General features: G+C 42.8%; 1 protein-coding gene across 1 annotated transcript in view; it reads right to left on the bottom strand.

Annotated features, from left to right (window-relative positions):
* The window catches only part of LOC125483322 (gamma-aminobutyric acid receptor subunit gamma-3), a 548,041-nt gene that overhangs the window by 279,991 nt on the left and 246,318 nt on the right, over positions 1-21,732 (bottom strand). The window contains exon 8 of the mRNA XM_048598107.1: positions 16,439-16,490. Coding sequence (XP_048454064.1) covers positions 16,439-16,490 — 52 coding nt within the window. The remainder of the gene's footprint in view (positions 1-16,438; positions 16,491-21,732) is intronic.

The following is a 21,732-nucleotide window of genomic DNA, read 5'->3' on the forward strand; positions in this document are numbered from 1 at the left end:
CATAAGTGTCTAACAGGTTAAGTGCCAGCCTGAAAATCCTTTGAATATGTCTGTTGGCATGTGAGAAGAATGGGAGAGTCTCTTGGTCAACCATCTTGCAGATAGCATTGACAAACGACTGTGGAATCTGCTCATAAGGGCAGACCAATCCAACAGAAGTCAACTGTTGGAATTGAGGACCGGACAAAAGACAGACAGACAATGCTAGAGCAACTCCTTACGAATATGAGCTCTCAACAATGACAAAACAACTGCCTCAATTTAAGACACTAACTGGCACTAACCTCTCAAAATGTCTAAAGTCGCAAGTTGCAGTAGACATTGATCTTCACCTGTTTAGCTGAGGTTGAGCAGAAGGGCATATAATTTACATTTGACCACAATACTAATTTTGATCACTGCTTGAAGCAACATTGAATATTGAAAATTACAAAATTCTCAAATGGCCTATCACCTCTACACCTGAAACACCTGAAAGATCCTGAAACAAATTACCCACCCAGTGTCAGACCTCCAGTACTTTTCCAAATGCAAACAAAACTCGCCTTTTCAAACTTAAATCTCTTTGGGAAATAAATGGTTTTAAGCGCGGTAGTGATTGGAACCAGGGCCAGGTGGATATCATTGACTATGAGATCCTTGATTGGGATTGTTAACGTGGGCCAATCAGGGAGCCCTGGCTGACTGATATAAACAGGAGATTCAGAAAGTCTCCTGATCCTAGGGCCTGGCTCTGAGCTGGCTGGTCACAGGCCATGGACAAACCACATGTAAATAAAGGGCGACTTGGTCACAGATTACCGGCTTCTGTGCAGTGATTTCAAGGAGTTATGCTAAATGAGTGATATTGAATGAATGGTCTCTATTATACCTCACATGATTTTTTTTTGCTATGAAGGAAAGAAAACCAGGAAGGTGGGAAGCATTCTGTCAAATTTCAACTCCTGTTTTCTAAAAATTATTATAGATTCTGCCTCAACCATTATTTTATTGTGGCAAATCCCAACTCCTCCATGTAAACCTTTTATTCTGCTCTTAAATTCATATCCTCTAGCTACAGAAATACTGAGCTATTAACACAATTTTCGCTGATCTATGTTATTAACCTCCGGAACAGTTTTAGTCACCTTGACCACACACTCTCTTGATCTTCTTTACTTAATGAAAACAGTTCCAGTTTCTCTGGTCTTTCCCCATTACTACATTGCTCATTCCTGCCATCATTTTATCTTTTCTGCACTTTCTTCATCAATTTAACATCCCTCCTCAGATGAATGGACCACAATTTCCAAACTTTTCTTTCAAAATTAGAAGCACCCCCTTTGGTTTTGTACATAATGCTTCCAACTACAAAATCTAGAGAGGGAAAAAAAAATTAAACTTGCCCCATAGGCATCATCTGATATCACGCTTCAGCGACCAGGAAACATGTAGTTTCAACTCATCGAGACCCACAGCCTAGCTGCATGCACCAAGTCTTTTCCATCATGTGCTTGTTGACTTACGCTGGCTTGCAGAACGTCAATTTTTAAAGACCTCTCATCATTTTCAGGTACCCACATGGTCTCACCCTGTCAGATCTGTGTTAAACCCTCCACGGCTAAAACAGACAACTTGAATTTACATAGTACCTTTCCTTAGTAAAATGTATCTCGGCATTTCACAGAATCACAGTAGTGCTACTCGGCAGGAGGCCCTTTGACCTATCATCCTGCACCAGCTCACTAAATGAGGCTCATTACTTACAGCCAATCACCGGCTTTATTTTTCCATGCCCTTACACATTATTTTTATCCAAATAATCATCCAATTTGCTCTTGAATGCATTAATTAAGCCTGATTCTCCATATTTCCAGGCAATGCATTCCATACCCTACTTTAAATACTCACTGAGTGAAAATGGTTTTCCTCACTTCATCCTTGCTTCATTTGCAGATCCCTTTAAATCCATGCCCTCTTATTCCTGTTTCTTTAACAAGCAGGAAAATTTCTCCCTAACTCCCTGGAGTATCAGAGGCTGAGGGGTGACCTTATAGCGGTTTATAAAATCATGAGGGGCATGGATAGGTTGAATAGCTAAAGTCTTTTTCCCCAGGGTACGGGAGTCCAAGTCTAGAGGGCATAGGTTTAATATGAGAGGGGAAAGATTTAACAGGGACCTAAGGGGTAACTTTTCCACACAGAGGGTGGTGCGTGTATGGAATGAGCTGCCAGAGGAGGTGGTGGAGGCTGGTATAATTACAACATTTAAAAGACATCTGGATGGGTATTTGAATAGGAAGGGTTTAGAGCCATATGGGCCAAAAGCTGACAAATAAGACTAGATTAATTTCGGATATCCGGTTGGTCTGGATGTGTTGGACTGATGGGTTTATTTCTGTGCTGTACAACTCTATGACTCTATCCAGCTCACTCATGATTTTCAGAAGCTTTGTCAGGTCTCCTCTTCGGCTTCTTCTCTCCAAACAGAACAGTCCCGAATTCTTTGATCTATCCTTATAACTGAAGTTATCTTTGGAACCATTCTTGTAAGCATCTCCTGCACTCTCTCCAATGTGCTCACACCTTTCCAAGAATGTGGCACTCAGGCCTGTACACAATACTCCAGCTGAGGTCAAACAGTTGTCTTATATGTACAAGTGTCTTCACAAAAGTATCATCAAACAAAATGTTTACACCAGGCCATATGAGGAGAGATGGGAACAGATGATCAAAAGCTTGGCATTGAAAAAGATTTTAAGGCTCATTCTAAGCGGGGGGAGAGCAAGGTGGAGACGTGTAGGGTGTGAATAAAAAGAATTTTGAGCCTCCGCAGCTGATTGCATTACCACATCTATTTGACCATCGGTGTTACAGACAGGGAATGGCCGAACCCCTCTGGTACTTAAACTGAAACAAGTCCCAATCTGCAATTACAGGAGTGGTCGTTCCCTTCTAATAGTTACCCCCAAAACACTCATAGAGGTTCGCTCTTCCCCTTGTAATCTGTTAAATTAATGGTTAAAGGAAAAGAAATTCCTGATCCACTTTATAAATAACAAGTAACCATTTATTTATTTAACCTTAACGATGAACAAATTAAAAGAGATACTAACTAACCAAACAATTTCCCCCCTTTATACTAACTACTCCCGAACCAAACTAAATTCTACTGGAGATAAAACAGTGTGGAGCTGGGTGAACTCAGCAGGCCAGGCAGCATCAGAGGAGCAGGAAAGCTGATGTTTTGGGTCGGGGCCTTTCTTCAGAAGAAACGTCAGCTTTCCTGCTCCTCTGATGATGCCTGGCCTGCTGTGTTCCTCCAGTTCCACACTGTGTTATCTCTGACTTCAGCATCGGCAGTTTTTACTGTCTCTAAATTCTACTAGAATACTGTTCAAATAAACCCAAGCCCCACTTAATAAATCCAATTAATAAGAACGCAATAAATTAAAACTTAATTTCTCCAAGTTCACAGAGACTGTCTTCTGGGACCTCCTGCTTTCTCCAGCCTTTCTCCTGACGATCTTCCTTTACAGCTGTCTTTCTGTAATTGCTTCTGTGAGGGCTTTTAGCTAAACTACTGTGGTACCTTTAAATTAATTTGGCTTCCTCTAACAGCAAAAGGTGTTGCCTTATGGCAGTTGGCTCTCTCCCTCTCTGCTGATTTTCAAACAACACTTTCTTAAATACCACCGACGATGCAACAAATTCTCACAATATTATTGAGTTCAGGCTGTCAACACAATCAGATTTAAATTTGATAGGATTTCAGTTTCCATGGGCTTGGTTTAACTTGATTGGTTGCCGAGCTGGTTCGTTAGTTTGCAGACATTTCATTACCCTGCTGGGTAACATCATCAGTGCAGCCTCCGATGAAGCGCCGTTGTGTTTCCCCGCCTGTTATTTAAACCCTGAGCTTTGGGGTAAACAAAGAATCTCTTTCCAAGATACTGTTGACCGATAATCCATAGAGGTTGAGTTGGAAAGCAAGAGGGAGCAGGGGTACGACAGAGTAGAAGTTTAATCCATGGCCAACAATGTGGAAGAGCGTATTACCTTTTTGTAAAAATTCATTCATGGGGACATAGATGACACTGACTGTGTCAGCCATTTATGGCCCGTCTCTAGTTGTCCTTGAGAAGATGGTGGTGAGTTGCCTTCTGGAACCTCGCAGTCCATTTCATGAAGGTTGATCCACCATGCCATGAGTGAGAGAGTTCCAGAATTTTAACCCAGTGACACTGAAGGAATGCAGATATATTTCCATGTCAGGATGGTGAGGGACTTGAAGGGGAACTTGTAGTTAATGGTGTTCCCATATATCCGCTGCCCTTAACCTTCTAGATGACAGTGGTTTTGGGTTTGTAAGGCGCTGTCTAAGGAGCCTTAGTGATTTCTACATTGAATCTTGCAGATGGTACACACAGCTGCTACTGAGCGTCGGTGGTGGATGTGGTACCAATCAATTGGGTTGCTTTTTCTTGGAGAGTGTCCAAATTTTTGAGTCTTTTTGAAGCTGCACTCATCCAAGCAAGTGGGGAGTATTCCATTACAATCCTGACTTGTGCCTTGGAGATGATGGGCAGGCATAAGGCAGTCTGAAGGTGAGTTATTCACTGCAAGATTCCTAGCTTCTGACAAGGTCTTGTAACCACAGTCTTTATGTGACTAGTCCAGCTGAGTTTCTGGTCAATGGTAAGCCTCAGGATGTTGACAGTGGGGAGGCAGTGATGCTGATGCCACTGAGTGTCATGGGATGATGGTTACATTCTCTCTTGTTGGAGATAGTCAAAATCTACAACGTATGAGGCATGAATGTCACTTGCCACTTTACAATTCAAACCCAGATACTGTGCAGGTCTAAAGGAGCATAAGAAATAGGAACAGGAGTAGGCTATTTGGCCCCTCAAGCTCACTCTACCATTTCATTCGATCATGACTGATTCAGCATTCTTACTGAATATGGGCATGGGCTGCTTCAATATCTGAGGAGTTGCGAATTGTGGTGAAAATGTGCAATCATTAGCAAAGATTCCTACTTCTGATGGAGGAAGAGGATGGAGGGAAGGTCATTGATTAACAATTGAAAATGGTTGGTCCTAGGACATTACCCTGAGGAACAGCTGTAGAGATATCCTGGAGCTGAAATGACTGATCTCCAACAACCACAACCATCTTCCTATGTATCAGCTGTGACTCCAACCACTGGAGAGTTTTCTCTCTGATTCCCATTGATTCCAGTTTTGCTAGGGCTCCTTGATGCCATATTCAGTCAAATGCAGCCTTGATGTCAAGGGTAGTCACTCTCATATCACCTCTGGAATTCAGCTCTTTTATCCATGTTTGAACCAAGTCTGTAATGAGGCTGAGTGGCCCTGGTTCATGTGGAGTAAACTGAATTGGACAAAGATTGACACCCTGAAGACCTCTGGAGGAGGCCGAGATGGAACATTCGCTCAGCAGTTTTGCCTGAAGATTGTTATGTGTACTTCAGCCATAATTTACAATGACGTTCTAGACTCTCCCATCATTGAGCACAGTAACATTTGTGGAGCCTCCTCCTCCAATGAGTTATTCAATTGCCCACCACCATTCATGTTTGACTGTGGCAGGACTGCAGAGCTTAGTTCTTACCCGCTGTTTGTGGAATCCGTCATTCTTTCTTTCACTTGTTGTTTATGCTGTTTGGCATGCAAGTAGCCCTGTATTATAGTTTCACCAGACTGACACCTCATTTTTGGGCATGCCTGGTGCTGATCCCCTGGCATGCCTCACTTCGCACTTCACTGAAACAGGGTTAATTCCCTGTCTCGATGACCGTGGTAGATTATGTGATGTATTGCGCCATGGGATTGCAGATTGTATTAGAATATGATTCTGCTGCTGTTAATGGCACCTCATGGATGCCCAATCCTGAGTTGCTAGATTTGTTTGAAACCATCCCACTTAGCACGGTGATAGTGCTACACAACACATTCTCAATGGGAAGACTGGACTTCAAATCCACAAGGACTGTGCGATGGTCACTGTAACCGATACTGTCATGAACAGATGCATCTGTACCTAGCAGATTGTTAAGGATAAGTTCAAGTATGTTTTTCCCTCCTGTTGGTTCCCTCACCACCTGCAGTTCTGTTCTTTAGGACAGACCAGCACGATACGTAGTACTGCTGCCAAGCCACTCTGGGTGGTGGACAGTGAAATCCCCAACCCAGAGTACATTTTGGCCCTTGCCACCCTCAATGCTTCCTCCAAGTGTTGTTCAAAATGGAGGAGTACCTGATGCATCAGCTGAAGGAGAGTGGTCTGGTGTAACCAGCAGCAGGTTTCCTTCATCATGTTTAACCTGAAGCCATGAGGCATCACAGGGTCTGGAGTCATTGTTGAGGACTCCCAAGCCAACTCCCTCCCGACTGTAAACCTCAGTGCCACTGCCTCAACTGGGTTTGTCCTGCCGGTGGGACAGGACATATCCAGGGCTGGTGATGGTGGTGTCTGGGACATTGTAAGGTATGATTCTGTGAATATGACTATGTCAGGCTTTTGCTTAACTGGTCTACGAGACAGCTCTACAAGTTTTGGCACTAATTCCCAAATGATGTGAGGAGGACTTTTCAGGGTTGACATAACCGTGTTTGCCATTGTCATTTCTGGTGTTTTTGCTGATGCCGGGTAGCGTGTCTGGCTTCATTCCTCATTACAACCGCATAGCTTGCTAGGCTTTTTCAGAGGGAAGTTAAGAGCTAACCACATTGCTGTGCGTCTGAAGTTACACATCGGCCAGACAGTGTTTCAATTTAATTTAAATCAGTGACTTCTAGATTTTTATTGAATTCAAGTTCCACCGTCTGTCATGGCAGAATTCAATATGTGGTCCCCAGATCATTACTTAGGTCTCTGGTTTATTAGTTCAGTGACAATACTAGTAGGCCATGGCCTCCCCATTTGTTAAAGAAAGAGTCAGATGGGTTCTATCATGGACAAACAATCCCATTCATTAGATTATTGCTCACATGGTGAAAGCGAAAATTTACTCCACGTGACTCTCCGGTACAGTAAAAATGGGACAAAGTGGAGCTATTTCAAAAGCCAAAGGATGTCTTTTTGAGATGGGAAATTCGATGGCATTACAGAACCAGATTGTGAGAAAGGCGCTAAGAAACGTTCAATTATGAACTTCCACCTCAAAGCTTCAGGTAACTATTTCACAGAAAATATCATGGTTGAGTACACAACAGAGATTACATATACTAACAATTGTGTTATCAGTTTTTCCACTCTGTCATCACTATGCTCTACTCTATCTAGGAAACAAATCTTCGCCAATTACTGAAGAGGGTCTCGTAAAATTTTGCAGACATTTGAGCAAGAGATATTGAAACAGATGCGGAGGACTAGATGGCCTAACAGGATGGTAAATACCTGACTTCTGACGTTCACGTCAATATGTTCCATCGCGGTACCAATTAATTGCTCTCTCATACTGCAGTACTGAAATCCCTGTTCTGAACATCATCATTAGAATTGTGACAGGCTGAGATAGAATCTGTCCCATCTTGGGAAGTATTTGTATTTCCTTAAATAGCTGTCAACTTTTCAAACAAGGATGTGCATAGCAACCCCATCTGTTGAAGAAGTTGGTCAAGAGAATACCATTCTGTTCTGGTTGGTTGTGCCATCAAGGGTTAATTTTGAATGCAGAACTTTAGTGGTTGCTTGCTAAATGAGTGCAACATGGGAAAAGATTATTTAATGTGACTGACAAAGAATCTATAGTAAGACGTTACAATCAACAGGAATGATGGTTGATGATTTTGAATGATCCGTTATGAGAGCTGCACTCCGCTGAGATGTAGCAGACCGAATATTAATAGCTCACCCACAGACAACAACAGAACACATTTACGACGCGCCTTTTAAATAGAAAAGTGTCACAAGCCCACTTCACAGAAGTGCAACATTAAAACAATAGCACCCAATAACAAAAGGACGGTATAAGGCCTTAAGGCAACATACTAGCGGAGAGAAAAGGAGAATTGAGCTGACTGAACAGGCTGGGACCCAATCTTGAGTTCTATCATAACTTGCTATGTAAATGGCTCATAGGGCATCTGAGAGAAGTGTTCAAAATTATGAAAGATCTGGGTAGAAAAGAAAAGGAGAAAACTGTTCCCACTCATGTTAGGATTGTGAATGAGAGGGCACAGATCTACAGTGAAATGCAAACATAGCAAATCAGACGACAGAGCAAAGCTTTTTCACACAGCCAGTAGATTGGGTCTGGAATCACTCGCTGGAAGTGTGGTGGAGGCAGGTTCAATTGAGGCACTGAAAAGGGCAATGTTTTCTGGTTAAAAAATTATCAAAGGTGGAACAATATGGGGAAAAGGCAGGAGATTGGTGCTAAGATGTAATGCTCGTTGGAGGGCAGCAGCAGACATGGTGGGCTGAATGGCCTCCTGTTGTACCATAACAATTCTGTAATTCTGTGATTCTGACAAAAGTAAATACTGAGCCAAACAAGGAGAGGTGATGAAAAGTTTGGACACAAACATAAATTGTAAGAAGCCCTAGAATGAGATTCAGAAGCAGATAGAGCTGGGGGGAGGAAATTCCTTGAGTACGGGGACCTGACATTTGATAGCAGAGGCCAAAGCCACAGGAATAGAGTATCACAGTTTTGTAGAGGTGGATGAGGTTACAGGGATAATACTCATTTATCACAACAGACTGGAACGCAGTTAATTTGATGAAAATGATTCAGAATCCATACTCAAGTAGGTCAGTGAGTTCAATATATTCTTCAATGCATTCCTTTTTGTTTTTGATCTGGTTATTACAACATTTTTACTTGTTTTGATTGTCGCACTCAGCTGGCTTACTAATCACTAACAAGAACCTGCATTTATATGACATTATTAATTAATAAAATGCCCCAAGGTGCTTCACAAGAACTTGGTCAAACTGTTGAGGTCCTTTCCTGAACCATGACCCCAAGTATCATAGAATCCCTACAGCGAGGAAACAGGCCCTTCGGCCCAACAAGTCCACACTGAACCTCAGAGTATCCCACCCAGACCCATCCCCCTATAAACCCACCTAATCTACAAATCCCTGAACACTACAGGCAATTTAGCATGGCGAATCCACCTAGCCTACACACCTTTGGACTGTGGGAGGAAACCGGAGCACCCGGAGGAAACCCACGCAGATACGGGGAAAATGTGCAAACTCTACACAGACAGTCACCCAAGGCTGGAATCAAACGTGGGTCCCTGATGCTGTGAGGCAGCAGTGCTAACCACTGAGCCACCGTGCCACCCACAGTTCAGAAAGGGCAGGTGAACGGGACTTAATGTGAGTTAGGATCTGGGCAGGAGGGTTTATTTTTTATTTGATTTATTTGTGGTCACATGTACTTAGGTACAGTGAAAAGGTTTGTTTTGTATGCAGTACAGGCAGATTATACCATATAAACTATATTAGGGTAATAAAACTGAGTGGGGAATACAATATTATGGCTGCAGAGAAGGTGCATAAAGAGCGAGATAAACATTGAGTTTAAAACTGGAAAGGTCCATACAGCAGTCTAATAACAGTGGGGAAGAAGCTGTTCTTGAATCTGTTAGTACATGTGTACAAGTTTTTGTATCTTTCTGCCCAGTGAAAGAGGTTAGAGGAGATTAACTGGGGTGGAAGGGGTCTTTGATTATGTTGGCTACATTTATACAGGACACTTCATCTGCACAGGAACATGGCACAAAAGTTAAATGAAGCTGATCTCAATCACTGCAAAAAAAATTATTTGGTTAGTACATAGCAGCAGTAAACAAAAATGAGTAGTCTCAAGGCACAATGCTAACGGCAGTTACTCCACCTTATCACAGGCAGAGAAAGATCTGTTGACCTCGAAATGCAAAAATGTAAGATGCCCTTGTGGATCCCAGCTTGAAAAGTGATACACTAGGCAGTCAAGGTCAAATCCATTATCTACTGGTTCTAAGAATTAGTGCACTGAGAAATGACAGCAAGCATCAGCGAAACCTTTCTTTTCCAAAAAAACTAATCATCACTTGCCAATGATAATGTGGCATTCTGATTTATTAGCACCAGTCATAAATATTATTCACTTGAAGACGTATCTGATTGTATTCCCCACTCTGCAGGTTCAAGGGGCAATTTTAACTCGAGTTCCATGCAGATGAACTTTGGAATCTGAACAATCACATTGCAAACCAGAGATAACAAGGTATAGAGCTGGATGAACACAGCAGGCCAAGCAGCATCATAGGAGCAGGAAGGCTGACGTTTCGGGCCTAGATCCTTCATCAGAAAAGGGGGAGGGGAAGGGGGTTCTGAAATAAATAGGGAGAGAGGGGGAGGCGGATAGAAGATGGATACAGGAGAAGATAGGTGGAGAGGAAACAGACAGGTCAAAGAGGCAGGGATGGAGCCAGTAAAGGTGAGTGTAGCTGGGGAGGTAGGGAGGAGATACGTCAGTTTAGGGAGGACGGACAGGTCAAGGGGGCGGGATGAGGTTAGTAGGTAGGAAATGGGGGTGCGGCTTGAGGTGGGAGGAGCGGATAGGTGGGAGGAAGAACATGTTAGGGAGGCAGGGACGAGCTGGACTGGTTTTGGGATGCGGTAGGGGGAGGGGAGATTTTGAAGCTTGTGAAATCCACATTGATACCATTGGGCTGCAGGGTTCCCAAGCGGAATATGAGTTGCTGTTCCTGCAACGTTTGGGTGGCATCGTTGTGGCACTGCAGGAGGCCCAGGATGGACATGTCGTCTGAGGAATGGGAGGGGGAGTTGAAATGGTTCGCGACTGGGAGGTGCAGTTGTTTAATGCGAACCGAGCGTAGGTGTTCTGCAAAGCAGTCCCCAAGCCTCCGCTTGGTTTCTCCGATGTAGAGGAGGCCACAACGGGAACAGCGGATGCAGTATACCACATTAGCAGATGTGCAGGTGAACATCTGCTTGATGTGGAAAGTCTTCTTGGGGCCTGGGATGGGGGTGAGGGAGGAGGTGTGGGGGCAGGTGTAGCACTTCCTGCGGTTGCAGGGAAAAGTGCCGGGTGTGGTGGGGCTGGAGGGGAGTGTGGAGCGGACAAGGAAGTCACGGAGAGAGTGGTCCCTCCGGAAAGCAGATAAGGGTGGGGTGGGAAAAATGTCTTTGGTGGTGGGGTCGGATTGCAGATGGCGGAAGTGTCGGAGGATGATGCGTTGGATCCAGAGGTTGGTGGGGTGGTACGTGAGGACGAGGAGGATTCTTTTTTGGTTGTTATTGCGGGGACGGGGTGTGAGGGATGAGTTGTGGGAAATGCAGGAGACACGGTCGAGGGTGTTCTCGACCACTGAGGGGGGGAAGTTGTGGTCCTTGAAAAACGAGGACATCTGAGATGTACGGGAGTGGAATGCCTCATGCTGGGAGCAGATGCGGCGGAGGCAAAGGAATTGGGAATAGGGGATGGCATTTTTGCAGGAAGGTGGGTGGGAGGAGGAGTATTCTAGGTAGCTGTGGGAGTCAGTGTGCTTGAAATGGATATCGGTTTCTAGGTGGTTGCCCAAGATGGAGACAGAGAGGTCCAGGAAGGTGAGAGAGGTGTTAGAGATGGTCCAGATGAACTTAAGGTTGGGGTGGAAGGTGTTGGTGAAGTGGATGAACTGTTCGAGCTCCTCGTGGGAGCACGAGGCGGTGCCGATACAGTCATCAATGTAACGGAGGAAGAGGTGGGGTTTAGGGCCAGTGTAGGTACGGAAGAGGGATTGTTCCACGTAACCTACAAAGAGACAGGTGTAGCTTGGGCCCATGCGGGTCCCCATGGCCACCCCCTTTGTCTGTAGGAAGTGGGAGGAATTGAAAGAGAAGTTGTTGAGGGTGATTCTGGCAGGCATAAGTTGAGACTGCGCTGTTAAATCCACGTTCATTTCCAGCATCCTGATTAGAAAATCCGATGAAAAGTCAATGTCAGTTTTCCATGAATTTGCATCATCCTTGGCTGGAACTTCAAGTCTGAGGCTGTAACCCTGAGCCCTGCTTATGACGTAACTTGGATACCATCTTCAGGTTCAGCATTTATCACAAAATTAATATTGATATCTATCTTGGTCTTCGCATCCATTTCACATTTTTTCCCATCCCTTCCCTCTCCTGAAGCTACCAGCTCATTGCAGGCAGTCCAATTATACTTGTAAGAGTCACATACCAACAATGCAGCTCAATAGCTTTCATTCTTGCGTTAGTCAACTTTGAAATTCAAGAGGCTACCACAGTCTGTGCCTTCAACCATGTGCATACTGCTAGGAGCCTTCAACAGATGCCAGGTGTTTGGCCAATGGGGGTCATATCAATAGGGTGGCTCAGAGGTCAGCACTACTACCTCACAGCGCCAGGGACTTGGGTTCGATTCCAGCCTTCAGTGACTGTTCTCTGTGGAGTTTGCACATTCTCCCCGTGTCTGCGTGGGTTTACCTCTGGTTTCCTCCGACAGTCCAAAGATGTAGAGGCTAGGTGGATTGGCCATAGTGTCCAGGGAAACGCAGGACTACATGGATAGGATAGGGGGTGGGTCTGGGTGAGATGCTCTTCAGAGGGTCGGTGTGAACTCGATGGGCTGAATGGCCTGTATCCACACTGTAGGGGATTCTATGGTGATGATATTATCCCAACACTACCACTCCATCCCACACTAATGTTATTTGTAGCATCCTAGGTATTTTTGGGCTGAGATTAGTTAAACCAGTGCAAACCATAGATTGATCTTGGCACTTCCCTTCTTGATATGGGTCGGTTGCATTTTAGATAAATTCACTGTGGCACTGGGGCAATTTTGTATTCAAAGCTGAAATTGCAGGCAGCTGAATTTACCTGACCATGACCTGAACAAGCTGTGGTGGAAACACAACACTTATTGACATATGTTCAGCATGAATAGTGAATTAGTTAGTGTTTCATTAACAAACACTGTCTCTACAGGTGTAATCTGTAACATTGTCAAAAACAGATAAATTAAATCACAAGAGAACTTTGAGTAATCTAACTGGTGGATGGAATCCATGAGAAGAGACATTAGCGATTACTCATGTCGACACATTACCAGGGAGGAGGCAGAAGTCATTTATAGGGAGAATGCTAAGTATGGAGAGTAGTTACACAGCAGTTGTAATCATGGTTTAGAGATCAAAATGATTTGCGCACAGGGTTAGGTACATCTAATCTGTAAATGAACTGATGAAAAATGCAGACAAAAATGTTATGAATATTTCTACTTGAAGGCTAGTTTCCCTCTCCATTTTAATAACTTTGTGAGTTTTATCAAATAAACCTTAACCTTAATAAGTATTGTATGTGAAGGTAATGGGTCCAGATTTTGATGCCAAATTGATGCAGCTGGCCCTTGTCATTATTAATGTGCAAAGGGTTCAGCAGATTTAGGCCGGGGCAGAAATACTGCTCGATGCCAGAGTCTGAAAGCAGTTGTCCAAGTTGGGCAGTTATCGGTTTGATATCTCACTGCGTTGCAATTCAGTGAATGCCATGAAATTGCTGAATGTGCACCCATGACTGGATTTGACACACCCCTGGGTTTTCAACAGGGGTGCATATAAATCATAGAACCCCAACAGTGCAGATAGAGGCCATTCAGCCCATCGAGTCTGCACTGACCCTCGAAGAACATCCCACTCTTTCCCTGTAAACCCACATTTACCATGGCTAATCCACCTAACCTGCACATCTTTGGACTGTGGGAGGAAACCGGAGCACCCTGAGGAAACCCACGCAGACACGGGGAGAATGCGCAAACTCCACATAGACAGGCGCCCAAGGCTGGAATTGAACCCAGGTCGCTGACACTGTGAGGTAGCAGCGCTAACCGCTCATTTTCTTTATTTCGCTAAGTAACTAATGGTCAGTGGGCCCACCTGCCTTTCGACTTATCTAGCTGCTCTCCAAAACCCACACCTTCACAACTCTCATCTCACTACTTAGGCAGGCTGAACCCTGCCCATCTAATAATCCCAATTTACCCCTCTCAGGGGATCTGTAGGGGCTGCTTCATCCTCCTTTTTGTAGTCCTGGCAGTGCCCACTTCCAAGATCTTTGCGCTGCTTCCCATTCAGATGGGTTAGCAATTCCAGAGCTTTGGTCTTCTTCCCACTGAGGGGGCAGATTCCCATGCTGCAGCAGGTTAGCTCGATAGCAAAGTATTGCAGCTGTAGGGTAGGCATCTTGTAGATCTATCAACTGCTGATTCAGGGGGTGAGGTGGGGCTGGGCAACTGTCCATTCCCCCACCCTGTAAAATCTTGTCCATGCCAATCAATGTAAACCTTTGAAGATGCTTCTACGGTTAAACCGCTTCAAGTGTAATTATCAACATCAGAAAATGCTGGAAAAACTGAAAAAGTTCCGAAGAAGGGTCACTGGGTCTGAAATGTTAACTCTGCTTTCTGTCCATAGATGCTGCCAGACCTGCTGTATTTTTCGAGTATTTGCTGTTTATGTTTCTAATTTCCAGTACCCACAGTCTTTCAAGTCTAAGTATACCCCTCACAATGCAATGGCTATTAATTACTGGCAGTCATCGTCTGTAGCACTGAAAATTAACTATCATGTATGTGAAGTCTTATTCTTTCAGATTTTAATTGCTGGAAATTATGAATATGAAACATAAGACATTTTGTTTAACCTTTCTGTTTCTTTCTTCTTTCTCTCTTTTTCTCTTAGCCTTTCATTGCATTTATTTATTTTCCAGACTTGATCTGATATTGAACTCCCCCACTCTAAATTACATTTGTCTCTCATTCTTGCATTGTTATTCTCATCATCTTACAATCGTTTTGATATGGAGATATACAGTTGCTTGCCGTGTTCATCAGGCTCCCCATATGCCCATTTTTTTCTTGTTGTGCCACTATTGCACTTACCATAACTTACCATACGAAAGGCTTGAAAAACTTAAATATGCAACGGCAAGTCTAAGTTATGACATATCACAGTAAATGGCCTTGAACGGCAAAATATGGCCCACTTGCAACAATGAATATTCAATTGGCAGTTGATCATTTTTGCCTTTCCTACATTGGTGTTAAAATTAAACCGAAAAGGGGCAAAAATTCCTTCACACCTGATTTCAGCTATAAAGTGGTCACCAATCATCCAAATAAGGGACTTGTACCTCATCAACATAACTCAGGCAACCTCAGGCCTTCCAATGCAGATGGCCTATTCGAGAGACACTACTTTAGAATCTTCGGGTAAATCTGGCAAGAACAGTGGAGGGAAAGATAAATGGAAGGGGGTAAGAGCAGACAGATGTAGAATCATTCAAACATAGAATCATCAACTTTTACAGTACAGAAGTTGGCCATTTGACCCATCATGTCTGTACCAGCTCACATAAGAGCTACCCAGCTAGTCCCACGCTCCAGCCCTATCTCCATAGCCCCCTAGCTAACAGCACTGTGCACTCATCATTAAAAAAATAGGCTAATACATTTATAACGAGCAGGCTGATGTTTTGATTAAACAATTCAACAAACTGGTTCACAACTCACTCCTTTCCTGCTGCCTATAACCTTAACCTGGAGATTCCAGAAGACAGCTTTCCCATCTAAAGGCAGGGGCTTCAGGAATCAATGTAAATCATGTTTCAAATACTATCAAGAATTTGCCTTTATTTAGCACCATTAAGATAGTAAAACAACCGCAAAACAGTTCTCAGGGGCTTACTCACACAACAATATGACACTGAGGCAGTGAAAAAAATATTTAGACAAAGGCCTGGACAAAGCAGAGATAACAAGGTGTAGAGCTGGATGAACACAGCAGACCAAGCAGCATCAGAGGAGCAGGAAGGCTGATGTTTCGGGCCTAGACCCTTCTTCAGAAACATTTTCAGAAACGGATTTCAAGACTGGGGGTGTGTTTTTAAGGAGAGAGATTTAAAAAAAGATACGAGGGACATTTTTTTACACAGAGAGTGGTTCATGTGTCGAATGAACTTTCAGAGGAAGTGGAAGATGCAGTAGAGTTACAACCTTTGAAAGGCATTTAGATAAGAACATGAATAAGAAATGTTTGTTGGGATATGGGCCAAGCGCAGGCAGGTGGGACTGGTTTAGTTTGGGATTATGGTTGGCATGGACTGGTTGGACTGAAAGGTCTGTTTCCATGCTGTATGACTCCATGACTCTATGGTTGGAACAAAAGTTGCTTATCTGAGTAAGCAATGTTATGATGATGGGGTAGAGGGAATGCACACTGAATTCAATGCAAGGCAGATGATGTTTACCTGCATTATTTCCTTTCTCTCCAGCTATTGCAGGATATAGGCCGAGATAGGCCAAGATGACCAATTTGCAACACCGTAAACCTAGTGATTGATAATGTTACAGCATAGAAATCGAGCCATTCTATTATCTTCATAATACCTAAACTTAACACCTAAAGACAAACTGGGAGATCGAGTGCCAATGCTGCAGATTGTGTACCTCAACAGAATCCCTGGGCTAGGAAGGCCCTGGCAGGTTTCTCACCAGCAATATTTGGGAAGGGCAATGAGGCTGGTAGATAAGTGAGAAAACAGTGTCTCATGGATAAAATCACCAAAGACTCCCCTGCTTCCACTTCAAGTGAGCAAGTAACAACTGGAACAGGAATTCACTCCATGTTAAAATCTGCACCCTTGACCCTCCACCATGGATTCTGGTTGCTCACCCAGAGCCATTGCTGGAAAACTAACAAAGTGTCTGAGAAAGCATGACTGATAAACACAGAATCGCAGAATTGTTACACAGCAGGAAGAGGTCACTTGACCCATTGTGTCTGCATTGGTTTTTCAAATAAGCAATTTATGTATTACTCCTGGCTTCTCCCTCTATTCATCCTTTTTAGAAGCAAAGTCTTAGAATATGCAACAAGCTTGCAGTACACTCAAACAACAGTGAATATGTGCGTCGATACAGAGCTTTTCACAACCTCTGGATATCTCAAAGTGCTTATTAACGAACTACTTTTGGAAGCAATACAGGAATTGCAACAGCCAATTTGCACACAGCAAACTCCCATGAATAATAATGCGATAATGGCCAGTTAATCTATTTTTTGCATTGTTGATTGGCGGACAAATTTTGGTACAAACACTGGAGATAGCCACTAAATAGTTTCATGGGATCTATTTTACAGCAATCGAAGTGGCTTGTCCCACTTTAACATTTTGTCCAAAAGGCAACAGCACCAAAAGTACAATACACCCTCAACTGGTTTTCAGGTCTTGACTGATGGGCCAGGTTTGATGATTGCATTTAATCCCTGACATGGGGTTTGAACGAGAGACTGAGAGGCAAAAGCATTACATTTGAGACACAGGTGACACGCAGCTGAATATCAAAAGCAGAAACAACCCGGTAACAGAAAAGCTGTAAAAGCACATCAGGAAAATAATGTACAATTGTGCATCAACACGTAGAAATCACCTGAGAAGGGAAAATAAAGCTAGAAATCTGCTGCTTTCTGCCGTGCTTTTGACATTGACAGAAGAAACAGCCATTTAGTATGTATGCCATAAAAGACATTACACGTAATGCTCTTAAATTTGCGTTACAATAGAATCCTGCAAGGGTAATGTACAGAGATAGTAGGAACTGCAGATGCTGGAGAATCTGAGATAACAAGGTGTAGAGCTGGATGAACACAGCAGGCCAAGCAACATCAGAGGAGCAAAAAGGCTGACGTTTCAGGCCTAGACCCTTCATCAGAAATACAGTTAGCTCAAAGATCTGGTCTAAGATGTCGAGATTCTCAATTTTACCATCTGAAGTTTGACAAGCAATGCATAAGTGCACAAACCAAAAAAGTAGTGAATAGAGTGAGTGCAGGGTGTTGTGACCCCTTTAATCTCTGGACTTTAAATCAAATGGAGTGAGAAATCTCATCGCTACTGGAGTCTGTAGAAACAAAATGGATGTCACCAGTCTCATTCAGGCAATGAGATTATAATCACCACCATTTGCAAGTAATTTGGAACTAATTGGCAATCTCAATGAGTGAGATCGTAAGATCTCTAGAGTGTAAAAGAAAGTAAATGTCATGACAGGGTTGCCATAACATTGTCACAGTGTATAAGATACTAAGATTAAAACAAAAAATGAGCAGGGGTAGGCCATTCGGTATCTTGATCCTACTCATTCAATCACTAAGATGATGGATGATCCAATTCTGATTTTCGCTCCATTTGATCTCCACAATCCCTGACTCCCCTCTCAATCAAAAATCTGTCAAACTTAACCTTGAACACATTAATGATCCAATTCCTTTGCTTTCTGGGAGAAAGAAATCTGAGGTGTTAAGAACAGTGTTACACAATGATTAATTTGGACTGTGTACGTTAAAGGGGGAAGACATAGTTTTGGGTTAATTTGTGCATTCAGGAACTTAGTGTCTGGGAGTTTGGAAGTCTGTTTTGTGTAAATGTATTTAAGTTAAGTTTTACAAAGTTGAGGTAGGGATGAAGCTTCAGATCTGAGCAAAAAGGTTGGGGGAAAATATGGGACTATTGAGGGACATGCCAAGAAACAAAACAGCCCCGGAAGTCAGTCAGTCAGTCTGGCTGTGCGTCTGTCAAAGTGTAAAGGCTAAAGTGTTAACCTCACCAATTTTTACAGGTGCACCATAGAAAGCATTCTATCTGGGTACATAATGGCTTGGTACAGCAACTGCTCTGCCCTGGACCATTAGAAACTACAGAAAGTTGTGCATACAGCCCAGACCATTATGAGAGCCAACTTCCCGCCAGTAGATTCTATCTACACTTCCTGTTGTCACAGAAAGGCTGCTAACATCACCAAATATCCCTCCCAACCTGGCAATATTCTCTTCCAACCTCTTCTGTCAGGCAGAAGACACAGAAGCTTAAACACACATACCAACAGATTCAAGAACAGCTTCTTCCCTGCTATTATTAGACTGCTGAATGGACCTCTCTAATTTCAAATCTAATGTTGATCTTGCTTTTGTGCACTTCCTGTGCAGCCGTATCCTTGTATGCCTCACTCTATCTAAACACCCTCTGATCTATATGTCCTTATTTTATGATCTGCACGTATTGCTTGCGAAACAAAACTTATCACTGTACTTAAGTACATGCGGCAACAATAAATCAAATCAAACAAAAAATCTTTAGTAGGAAATCTGAGACAAAAATAAATGCTGGAAACCTGAGTTTGGGGAGCTTATGTGTTTGTTTTGATGTTTCTGCAGAAGTTTCTGTTTACAGTTTGCTTTAGGTCTCAGGGAGCAACACCGGCTGAAGAAAAATTGAGTGATTACACAAAATTCACCAAAAGGCAACTGGCTACAGCCATGCTAGTGAGAAGAAAAAAACCTTAGTGTGGTGGCAGTGGTGATACTTTGCTGAGGTTTACATGTTTCTAAAATCACTGCTGGAGTGAAAGGAATGGTGTAAAATGCATTTGTCTCTGTCAATTGTAATGAAGCCTTTCCTGATTTTTTTTTGTCTAGTGCAATATAATGTATGCCATGTTTCCCTTATTTAATAAATGTTTTAATCTTTGTGCAAAAAAAGTTCACTAGCAGCTTCTCATGAATGTGTCCAGAAACTGACCTCCTTGGTTACAAAAAGAATTATTAGAATCTAACAAATATTTGGTTTCACGCTGGGAACTAATTTGTCAAAAGCTAATATCAGCTGGAATCTTAACAGCAGTCTAACGCTCCTCTCAGAGAAAATTCTTCCTCTTCTCAATTGTAGATGAGAGATCCCTTATTTAGAAACTGCTCTCCGAGCTCTCGATGCCAGTAGGAAGAAAATTTCTCCCTAAAACTTCCCTGTCAAGTCTCCTCCATTCTTCTAAACATTGATACACAAGGATAGGCCCAGTCTGCTCAACTTTCCCTCCTAAGACAAAATTTTCATTGAATGTAACAGCCAAGTGAACTTTGTTGGAACAATTGCAATGCAGTAATATTCTTACGTATATACGACCAAAGATTGACCAGATACAGCCTCACTAAGGTTCAGTACAGCTAGTAGCAACACTTCTCTACTTTAATATTGTATTTCCCATCAAAGAAAGGTCAATATCCCATTGATGTTTGTGGTCACTTGTGGTATTTGCAGTTTTTTTGTGATTCATGTTCCATGACAACCATTGTCCAACAGATTTCTGAAATCTCTCTCCACTTTTATAAAATGTTGCTTTTCTATTCTTCCTGCCAAAGTGGACATTGTCACATTTTCCTATATATTTGCGATGATCCCAGCTGGTGGTAATACTGGACAAGTCAGAACCCTTGACAGATCATGTGCTGAATTTTTTGTAGTTGGTAAATGTGGTGATTAGTCCCTGAACCATATTCACATAGATTCATAATGCACAGAAAAGGCCCTTTGGCCCATTGAGTCTGTACTGACAAAGCTACCATTAAAAGTGCGCTAATCCCAATTTGCTGTACTTGCCCCATACCCTTGAATATTGTGAAATTTGAAGTATTCATCCAAATATTTTTTAAAGCTTGTAAGGCTTCCGGCTTCCACTACCTTTCTGGGCAGTACATTCTAGATTCCCATACCCGCTGAGTGGCAATTTTATTTTCCCAAATACTCTCTGAATCTCATGCCCCTTACCCTAAAACTATGCCCTCTCATGACTGACTCCTCAACCAAGGTGAACAGCTACTCTCTATTTACTCTGTCCATTCCCCTCATAGCCTTATACACCTCAATCATGTCCCCCCTCAGTCTTCTTCAGAAAAGAATCCAAGCCTATCTCCTTATAGTTTTCCCACCCCAGCAAACGCCCTAGTGAACCTTCTCTGTACCCCCTCTAGTGCTATCACATCCTTCCTCTAACAAGGTGACCAGAACTGTACACAGTACTCCAGCTGTGGCCTGAACAATGCTCTGTACAACTGTAACATTACCTCCTTGGTCTTATACTCTGTGCCACGACTGATGAAAGCAAGTGTCCCATATGCCTTCTTAACTGTCCTATTGATGAGTTTCAGGGATCCGTGAATAATTACCCTAAATGAGGCTGCAGATGTTCTTTAACAACAGTGCAAAAGAAGGGTGAAAACAAAGCAAGATAATATATACTTGTATGCTCCATCTGAAAGAACTTGACATAAGTATCAAAGTTTCAGCCTATTTTCCAACACGATCCGATGTAGAGACTCAATCCTAGAGAAATATCACTCCTATCTCAGCTATTCCAATATTCACTGAATTGATACTCTTTAGTTTCTGTCCTTGGACTGTTGAGACCATTCTTTATGATTTCTTTCCAAGTCTACTGCATGAACTTCTCATAACTTTGATGACCGAAATTTTCTCAGTTCTAATTTTGAAGGCAATTTAAAGACTTCTATCCAAACTCTCCTGACTTGGAAGCTCTGTAGATGAGAAATTGTGCTGAGATGACTGGTCCCTTGAATAGAACTGAAGTTGAAACTAAACTAAAATAAAATAAAGTTGCAGATAGATCTGAAACAAAACTGCCTGAATGGAAAACCAAAAGAACTGTGGATGCTGGAAATCAGACGCAAAAACAGAAATTGCTGGAAAAGTGCAGCAGGCCTGGTAGCATCTATGGATAGAAATCAAAGTTAATGTTTTGGGTCCAGAGACCCTTCTTCAGAACTGATGGTAGCGAAGAAAAAGTTGTTTTTTATGCAGAAGATAGGGTGGGGGGAGGGGTTATGGAGTAAACAATAAGTGGACGTAGAA

Source organism: Rhincodon typus, chromosome 6 (assembly GCF_021869965.1).
Source record: "Rhincodon typus isolate 14 chromosome 6, sRhiTyp1.1, whole genome shotgun sequence".
Lineage (NCBI taxonomy): Eukaryota > Metazoa > Chordata > Chondrichthyes > Orectolobiformes > Rhincodontidae > Rhincodon > Rhincodon typus.